General features: G+C 42.9%; 2 protein-coding genes across 2 annotated transcripts; both read right to left on the reverse strand.

The window, feature by feature from the left end:
• Positions 1 to 1,021: 1,021 nt before the first annotated feature.
• foxd2 (forkhead box D2) lies at positions 1,022 to 3,381 on the reverse strand. Its single transcript, XM_008336297.3, has one exon. It carries the CDS (start codon positions 2,904 to 2,906, stop codon positions 1,803 to 1,805), a length of 1,104 nt encoding a protein of 367 aa, XP_008334519.1. The 5' UTR covers positions 2,907 to 3,381; the 3' UTR covers positions 1,022 to 1,802.
• A 3,384-nt stretch (positions 3,382 to 6,765) lies between these two features.
• On the reverse strand, positions 6,766 to 8,805 carry foxe3 (forkhead box E3). Its single transcript, XM_008336287.2, has one exon. The coding sequence runs from the start codon at positions 8,029 to 8,031 to the stop codon at positions 6,766 to 6,768; it is 1,266 nt and encodes a 421-aa protein (XP_008334509.1). The 5' UTR covers positions 8,032 to 8,805.
• Between the last annotated feature and the right edge of the window lie 1,371 nt (positions 8,806 to 10,176).

Here is a 10,176-nt window from a genome sequence, read left to right on the forward strand (position 1 = left end):
GTGTCGCGTCGCAGTGGGGGGGGGGGGGGGGGGGTGGCTTCTAATCAAAACGGTCACTCAAATTCCCTGCGATATTTTAATCGTCCTGTTTGCACTAACAAGCGGAGTGAAAGGGAGGAAAGCTGGCGCTGCATAGAGAAAGTAGTCATGTGTTGGTTTTCAGGGAGCTGTGCTGAGGGAAACAGAGGAGTCAGCCCTCCCACCCTCCCACCCTTCATCTGTAATAATCATCTGTCAAAACACCCACAAACTCATTTAACCGTTTGCACACATATCGGCGGAAGAAAAAAGGCTTTACATCCCTTTCTGTCCGGGACCGTGTGCTCCAACAACTCTGAAAAAGACCAATGGGCCTGGTTTCTGTGGCAGGACGAGGCCCGCTGCTTCTTTTATATCTCTATTCCCGGACAACACAGGCGACATGAAAGCGCAGCAAAGCGAGGGCCTTTTGAGAAGATTGCTTTTCAGGCCGTAAATGTGTGTGGCTGGACCCACAGGGGACAGCCCGCTGGGCGCACATTCACTCCCCAGGGCCAAGGGTCCGCAGTGACAACATCAACAAACGGCCCCAAAAGCCGCATTATGGCGGATTAGGAACCCGGTGAAAAATGCTGCTACAAATTAGCAACGAAAGCCCCCAAAAGACCGTGGCTCTATCCTTGTTCACTTTCAATTACTGACCGCAGATGCCCGCTAACGTCCCCATTCATTTAGGCCCTTTGTGAGTTGCTGGAACACGGTTCTTTGACAAGCTGAGCAGAGAGCCACACAAGAGGAATACTTGCCCACTGTTGCGTGATATTCTCCACGGTTCTTTGACATAATTTCACAGAATTTATGGCGTTTCTCAAGATTGAACTGATCTTAATTTCCTGCGGGCCTAACGAGGGCCGTGTGATCCCGCCTCGACTGATCCGGGTTCAAGATGCTATCAGCTGTCAGAGTTTTCTTCACGTTAGATTTGTGACGAAAAACACGTTTTCTGCAGCACAGATCTGGACAAAACGTCACATCGAATCAGTTTTCTATGCAACGAAACGTGTTCGTTTTCAAATTCACAAACATTTATTTTTCTTGTCATCACAACAAAAAATGACCTATAAACATTTAGGCGAGTCTCCCTCTTTCTATTGGCAACACATCACATATTTTCACAGATTAAATTGTGAAATAGATCAAAACCTACAACAATTACAGGTTAAGAGAGAGAGAGAGAGACATAAGCTCGTTTTTATAAACCAAAAACACCTCACAGCCTGTAATGTCCAATAATGTGAAATTATTTTGACACAAATTTGACAATTTAATATTGTGTCCCCATTTTCCATGTGCTTTCCTTAAAAAAAAACCTGAGTTTGCCGCTCTTGTCATCCTATAAATGTCAACAACATTAATTCACGATGCACGAAATTAAAACAACATGAATCATAATAAAATTCTCAAATATATATTTTTAAAAAATGTCAATTATTCCCATGACCAAAGGTGATAAAATTAACTTATAAAATAACAAGGTTATTTATTTATTTTTATTTTTTTACTTTTCTTCAGCTGACAAATGAAGCCCACGGTGCAGACTGACGTTTAAGGGGAAAAAAGTCTTTTTCTTGTGTCCCGGTACTATTCACATATTTACACAACATAAATAAACCTTTCTCTCCACGATATTTGGAGCAAAGCAGAAGAATAAAAAAAGGCTTTCGTTTTCAGGAAGAATGTTCAGCCTACCTTCACACTGGGCGCTGCCACAAGTGGCTCTTTAATTTACTGTGTTTTGTTTTTCTTGTAATTTTATGTTTGCTTTAAAAAGGACAAGTGTTCATATTTGGGGTTTTGCTTGGAAAAGTCTCACTCTGTGGCACAGGCTGTAAAACAGTGTCCGGTGATAGGTTCAAGTGACCTGAGGCAGAGGCCAGGGCTGGGGTCAGCATCGCCAGGATCTGCGCCTGGCTGCTCGGCTGTGCGCCGTAGGAAGAGGCGGCGGAGTTGGCCGCACCGATGATATTGTCAATGGAGAAAGAAGGCCGACTGGGAGCGCTGGGGTCCGTCTTGAGAGGCGGCAGAGAAGGGCTGAGCTGGGGGTAAAAGGGCTTTCTTAAATCGGCGCCTAAAAGAGAAGGCAGCGGATGCGGCGCAGGGAATAAAGTTGCAGAGGAGGATAAGGTGCAGGGCGCGTTCGGAAACGGGAATGAACCACCTGGGTGGTGTGGGTGATATGGGCTGTGAGCGGCGTGGAAGTTCTGCAGCTGAAGTCCATAGTTGTATCCATATGGCCCGTATCCAAACCCGGGTAGGAAACCACCGGCGTCCCTGAGGATTTCGTTAGTCTGGTGCCGTTTAAAGCGCTTTCTCCTGCGCAGGAAGCTGCCGTTGTCGAACATGTCTGCGGAGTCCGGGTCGAGGGTCCAATAGTTGCCCTTGCCGGGGTTGCCGGGCTCGCGTGGGATTTTTACGAAGCAGTCGTTCAGGGAAAGGTTGTGACGGATAGAGTTTTGCCACGCAGGGAATTTCTCCCGGTAGTATGGGAATCTGTTGCTGATGAACTCACAGATCTCACTCAGGGTCAGGCGCTTCTTGGGGCTCTGCAAGATGGACATAGTGATCAGGGCGATGTAGGAGTAGGGTGGCTTCACTAGTGCACTTTTTCTGGGTTTGTCCCCAATCACGGTGCCCGCCTCTGCGCCGGAGCCCATCTGCTCAGTGGGACAGTCTGTGGTGTTAAGCGCCGGAGAGGAGCCTCTTTCTGCGGCGCTCTGGGAGCAGTTATCGTCGGAGTCATTGTCCAAGTTGAACTCGTGGTGAATGTACTTCCCGTCCTTTCCCACAGATATGTCACCCCCTACCACATCGATGTCCACATCCTCGGATAGTGCGGAGCTATCGGACATGTCCGTCCCTAGAGTCATCCTTGGAGAGATCGCGTCCCTCGCCCTTCTCTCCCAGATTTTCTCCTCCTGTGCTCCTTCTCAGCCTGAGCGCAAAGACGCACTGTTTTCTCCCGGCAGTTCAACCACACCAGACTTATGCTCTAACTTTATCTCCAACCACTGGCTGCACACATCGCTGAAACTACATAAAAGATAGATAAAGAAGTCTTTGACCTGTCGCTGTGTCCACCACTGCTCCTTCGATTCTGGCTCCTGGAGGACTGCGCGTGGTTTTCCTTTCAGCAAACTTGGGGTTTTCTGACGTAAAAAAACAGCCAGAAACCATCGATTTCGACTCGATATTCACCTCATTTGGTCTTAATTGTCTCCAGCGATCGCCTTTTGTTGCGGGTCATTTATAAAGGAAATTTGGGGTATCCACATATCTCTCCAAAATACCCTTTACGCACCAGATTGGATAGGTGTCCAGCCAGAATGTCACACTATCCCTCTTAGCTCCTAAAAGGTATTTATAGGAGCAGCCCGGTCACGTGGTCGTTGAGTCACAGTTACCAGGAACTGATCTAGTTCATCCTACAATAAGTAACATCTCTCTCTTAATCTGGTAGATTACATGATATACATGAACAAAAATAATTAATTAATGAGTTAATAAAATAATAAAATAAAGCCTGTCCAGCAAGTGATGATAAAACGATACATAATAACGCAAAATAAATAACATTTCAGTTTCTTTATAGCCTCGTTTTCCGTTGCATTTGAAGGAAAACGAGGTGTTTGGGCTTTATAGCCTCGTTTTCCGTTGCATTTTAAGGAAAGCGAGGTGTTTGGGTTTTTTTTTTGTTTGTTTGCAATAATAAAAAAAACAGGAAATTAACTTGTTGTATTAAGTCATATAAAAACGAAAAAATGTCTCGGTTCCATTTGGAATGACGTTTTATATCCGTATATAAATGTATATTTATACATTCTATCAAGGCTTTAAGTTCTTTAAACTGATTCTTTTCTGCTTTGGGTCAGAAATGAGTGAGACGATGACTTTGGTTCATAATACCAGCGGATACAGAGCAGTAAATCTCGTTCAAAGAATAATCATCATAATAATAAAAATAGTGGTTAAATATTATATATTTTGCCAGTATTTGTTGTTTTGTATTTAGTTAATTTTCACCTATCGGAAATGTAATTGCATTTATTTTTATTTATTTTCTTTTATTTATTTGTGGATTGACTTGATTGTTTTGGGCCGTGTGCGTTTTCTTCAATCGTTTTTCTGTTGGATGTTGAGTTTTCATTGTTCACTCTTTGTGTATTGGGCTGCAGTGCGTTTTTATGGGGCCAAAGATGAGAGCGTGAAATGTCTGTATGTCACACACTGGACCCAGAGGACCTGAGGTTCACCAGTTCACAGCAGAGACGCAGAGAAATTACACTGCGTTTGCACTTTAGCTCATACTTGATTTTTATAGTCGAGGTCGACTGAAACTGCTAATGTCTTTTATTTCGAAGACATTAGCAGTTTGTGCCTTTTTTAGTGGATTTGTATTATTTAAAGCGGATGCAAAAAATAAAAATAACAAAAACAGCACAGAGCATTTTAAAGTCCCTCAACAGCCCGCAATCTAATTAGCACCGTGTCCTCTTCTTTGACCTGCGCGTCACAAGTGTTTATTATTTGACAAAGTAACTAAGACATGCAGACAGAAGCCACGCAAACATTTTTCCTCTCTCGTGCCTCCAAGAGCCAATTCAATTAAATGCATCTCACTGTATTGTTTGGCTCCTGTGTTTGTCCAATGTTAGAGAAATAATTTTAACTTCACTAACAGACCTGTTAATTATGTTGTAATCAAAGCCTGTCTTGTGACTGTCAATAAGAAAACACTACATCCATAAAACATTTGTTTACCTATGAATTGTGTGTTGTGCCAAACAAAACACATTCATATATCGTTATATAATGTTATATACCGCAAATAATTTAATAATCTGAGGGTAACAACGTAACTTAAAAATGAGCTATAACACACTGTTAAATTAATATATGTAAGGGTCATTATGTGTTTCATTAATTGTATTTAAATTGAATGACAGATGCGTAATGCTAATGAATATTTAATCGGTCGATCTTAGTTGATTGATTCGATTATTTGTTTATTTGGTATATTTATTCAATGTTGACGTGCAGTTCAGCACTGAAAGCATTTATAGCAAAGGTCGGACACATTAAGCTTTTGATGTTCGTGAGCCGCTGGTCTTTCTACAGTTTGTGGTGTCGAGACGCCCTCTGGTGGTGATTATAACATTTAAAATGAACAGGCCATCTCTAAAAAAATGGCTGGACTGGAATCTTACACAGGGAACAGAGAAACAAGTAAATTAATTAGGAATAAAATGCGTTTTAGTAAAAGGCACACTACATAAAGGTAATATATTTTCATTTTTTTAAACCACATAACAAAACAGCAATATATTTTAAAGCCAGTTTTATTGCACCGCACAAATAATCGAATAAGGGCACCGCGATATGCAGGATATTTGTCTGTCAATTAAGAAAACACAATATTTCCTATAGTGCACAGCAGTAAATGGTCCAGCCATGTCCCCAGTAAGATAAATACAATATAGATAAATACAGTGTTGACACAGTACTGCAGCACTACATCCTACAGGTTCCCGGTACCGTTTTACTTGTCCTTGTTACAGATCTTTTCTACATTTGTTTTACCCAGGTCACCAGCAGACATGGCTAACATCTTTAGGTTTTGCCGACACTTATTGTTGGATATTGTTAAGGTTCGCTTTACTGAAGGTCAACGGCACTGCTGACGTCAGAACGCACGTCAGCGTCAGACCACGTTCTAACCACTGAGTGAAAGAGCTGGTGAATACGAGGTTGTTCTCCTCACTGTATGTGCTATGGCTCGTTCTTCAGAGATAATGTTTGTTTATTTATCTAATATTTTTTATTTATTTTATTGTATACTACTGTTTAGGTGCAGCCACAAGTTACAGCATAGTCAACAAACAGTAATGGACCGAAGGCCAGAGAAAATATATGGAATAATAATCCATATATTTTCGATGGTTTTTTTGACAGAAAATTAAGAATGATTAAGATGTTGTACAATTCATAATATGGTTTAATAATTAGTAAATTCGTTATGCGGCCCCTGAACGGCAGTGAATCTACAATCAATAACTTTCATAACAAAAATATTTGAAAAATCAAATACCTCATGACTAGTTCATAATGTTTTTCTTTACTGCTTTAATACATGTCTTTTATCCTAATTAAATGTCATTGTTTCCTGTTTCACAATATAATGATATTTTAGTAATAAACGGTGACCACTGCTGTAGGACCAATGAGAGCAAAAACACAACAAGGTTCATTCATCAGGAACTTTAATCACGCACTGAAAACACGTACATAACAAACACAGTAGAGCGAATTTCAGGCCTCAAACATAAAGCCTTCTATTAGAAATAAAGCTATTACAGAGCACGTATTTATCACTACAATATACGTGATTAAAAATATGTACATGTAAACAGAAAATTGTGGAGCATAATTTAATTTTATTTAACTTCAACAGGTTAACGTCTAAAATACAGTCATGGAATGTGTCACGTGGCTTCTTTCCTTCTCAAATGGAATGTTATTAAGAAAATAACGAACTGTATATTATATTGTATTTATTTCTTCTGTATATATGGTTTAGTTTGTTTGATTGTTCTTGATTGATCTGATGTCCAAATTTTGATATAAAAACTTTGCCAATTCAAGATTTAATTATGTTTAAGACATGGTTCCTGATTTAGAAGTAGACTCAGTTTGGACATTCGTTTTGGTCTAATAAAGCCTGCGGTGGGTCTACATATATCGGTCTAATCCTGTTGCAAAGTTGGCCTGTCTCATGTAAGTGTTGTTGTAGGAGTTCATGGGGCTGGAGAGGCCCAGCAGCTGCTCCGTGTGCTCAGCGCAGGACGCAGGGCGCAGGGCCGGCAGGGACAGCCTGTTTCCAGTGCAGTAAACCTGAGAGGGTCCCGGAGAGAACCCGGACTGGGTCATCGTGGATAGATGTGGAGGTGACGCCGAGGAGGAGTATGGATATCCAGCCACCAGGTTGGATGCAACATTCCCACTGTTTCTGCACAGCATGTTTGCAGACGGATTGACAGTCTGGCTCTGGAAACACGCGGACGACTCTGTGCCAGTCGCCGGGCAGCTGGCGGTCATGGTGCCCAAGTCTCCGGCTCCCAGCCCCAGCGCCTGGCAGTTGAACTCTGTCCCCGGACTGTTCTGCACTGCCGTCTGCTGGCTGATGATGTTGTCGATGCTGAACATGCGCGGCTGTCCTTGACCGACCCCGGCTGGGGTCTGGTAATGATGCAGCATCGCAGGATGGTGTGGGGATGTTGACGTCAGCTGGGAGCCGTACCCAGAGCCCATACCTGAGTACAGGGTGGCGGGGTACGACGGCCTGCCCATCGGCGTTGGGGTGAAGGCACTGGAGCTCTGCATGTAGCCAGGATACGTGGTGACGTCTGTGCGTTTAAACCTTTTCCTCCTTCTCAGGAAGCTCCCGTTGTCGAACATGTCCTCAGCTGCTGGGTCCAGTGTCCAGTAGTTGCCCTTCCCTGGTCTGCCCGGTTCCCGGGGGATCTTCACAAAGCAGTCATTGAGGGTGAGGTTGTGTCGGATTGAGTTCTGCCACTTCTTGGAGTTCTCCCTGTAAAACGGGAACCGTTCCATGATGAACTTGTAAATGCCCCCCAGAGTGAGCTTCCTCTCCGGGGAGTTGGCGATGGCCATGGCAATGAGAGCGATGTAGCTGTAGGGAGGCTTCCCCCTCTGGACCGGCCTCTTCCTCCGGCGGCTGCCTGAGGGCAGGTGCTCCTCGGTGTGGCCCAGAGCGACCCCCTCCTCTGTGTCGGGACTGGTCCCTCTGGGCTCCGACTTGATTAAAACATTCTCCTTGGAGCGGGGCTGCAGCATCAGAGGCGGAGGAGTTTGAAGAGGAGAGTCCAGGCTCACAGCGGGAGAGAGGACCACAGGACTTCCCTCAGCAGGCGAGGGCTGCGTCTCCACGGTCATGTTGCACATGCCAGGAAAGTAAGAATAATTTGCCAGATTCATAAAAGAAACTGGTCTTGTTAAAGAAATAAAAAAGAATTTAAAAAAAACTTCTGTCCACCTCTTGTCTTCTTGTGGACAGGTCCAGCCTCTGTCCTGCCCCGGGGTCTGTGCAGCGTGTCAGTCCAGGTGAGAGAAAGGCGTTGACAGTTTTATAAGGCAGGGGCGAATGACGCTGTTGGCTGAACAGTGACGGTGCAGACGGGGGGATGAGGCCCAGGAGAGACCGTTCCTAATGTCCTCTGACCCACAGGAACCCGAGCAGAACTGTCACGTGATAATGTGTTTGACTCAGAACGTTTGAAACATGTTGTTGTGATTCTGTTTCCCTGCTCTGATCCACACTAACATGATGCTGATGTAATAATCCACAGACTTTATATGGACTGCGTGGCGCACATGGGCCTCAAGAGATGATGATGTTCTATAAACTGGTGTTTTTGCAAGATATAATATAATATATTGTATAATATAATATAATATGCAAGCACTATGTTTATATTTATGTGTGTGTTTATATATATATATATATATATATATATAAGGCAGCACGCCTTACTGGTAACACTGTTGTCACAAGTTGTAGATTTTATATTATATATATTTTCTATAGAGAATTATATTATCATGCAGAATTATATTATCATGTAAAACATTTACATCATACCCTTCACCTCGATTCATGGTTCTGGAAATCACAGCTAAAACAATAGCACCACCCGCAGCAGAGGCAGCTACATAAAAAAAACAACAGAAATATTAAAGACTGTACCATAAGTGTTTGATTCCCCAAGAGAGCTCCATGGTGAACCACTTTTATCTGTTCGACTCAGTCTCACTCTGGCCTGTTCTTTCTGGGCTTTCACTGCAGTGCTGTGTATATCCAGGGCAGAAACAACACTCACAGAGATCATCTGTGCTACTCTAAACCCAACAGCCAATCCACCCAATTGAAAAATAATAACAAGCCACTGAAAACAAGCAATTGAGCTATCAAAGCTTTGGAGACAGAAAAGGAAATATCCCTTAATTTTATTTTCATTTTGGTCATTTCAGTGTGGTCATCATATTGACCCTTGGTCACAGAGGACAATAAGCTAACCAATGTAGCATTATGTCTTACCTTCATATATATTTGTCCTTCACCTTTTCTTCTTGTTTATCAAACTACTGTACAGTTGATGTATTTAGTCAATATTTTGTTTATACTTTTTAAACAACAGCATATTTAAAAAATAGTCAAACCCAGTTTGTTACTTATAATTGTACTGTAAGCCTATTTACCTGTTGCTCTCATTCTACCCCTCTCCCATCCAAGCCACAGCTTTGATAACACTAAGCCTGGCTAGCTACTCACAGCCAGTGTCTAACAGCTTCAGACAGGCGTGGGAGCGAGGCTGTATCCATGCAGGATCTGCCCCCAGAGAAGTCAGGTCAGGCAAGACAAACAGGGGCTCAGGCCAGGAAACAGTCCCTCTGCCCTTGGGCCTGTGGCCTCTTACTAATCCCTGCTTCTTCCAAACCAGCCCACCAACTGACCAGTGTCACACAACACTTTGATGCTGGTATATTCCAGATTTCAGAGTCGTTTTCTTCTATTAAAAAAGCACATATATAAGATTTTCAAGTTTCCAATCACTGTTGAAAAACAAATGATGGAAAATGCCAAAGTATTACTACCTGGTGTAGCAGGTGCAGCTGTAATGCAAGCAAAAACATATTACTATAAATCATTCTATTTTCCTTACACTACACTAGAGCTCTGTAACCTGTGGCTTTGCATTGGCTCTATGGATAGAAGAATCACTGTCGTCTCGTCTGTTGTGTTGGGGTTGCTGGAGTGGTGGTCCGCACAGTGAATTGACCGTTTTTACACCAAAACCGAATCCTGACACAACCAACCTGAGATTTGGGCACTCAATACTACAGAACCTGGAACCTGTTTGTGAACGGTGCAGGTTCTGCAGCACTCTAGTCCAGGGTCATGTTTAATATTTGTGAATGAACCAGATTTGTGCTTTTCAACAAAACCATTCATAACTAATACATTTCACCACCCAGTATACTGTTAGTAAATTGTAGTATACTCACACTGATGTCTGTACTACTGCAGTGCCCAGAAAAAAGGTTTGGGAAACACTGGTCTAA

This window comes from Cynoglossus semilaevis, chromosome 2 (genome assembly GCF_000523025.1).
Source record: "Cynoglossus semilaevis isolate Cse_v1.0 chromosome 2, Cse_v1.0, whole genome shotgun sequence".
NCBI classification, from domain to species: domain Eukaryota; kingdom Metazoa; phylum Chordata; class Actinopteri; order Pleuronectiformes; family Cynoglossidae; genus Cynoglossus; species Cynoglossus semilaevis.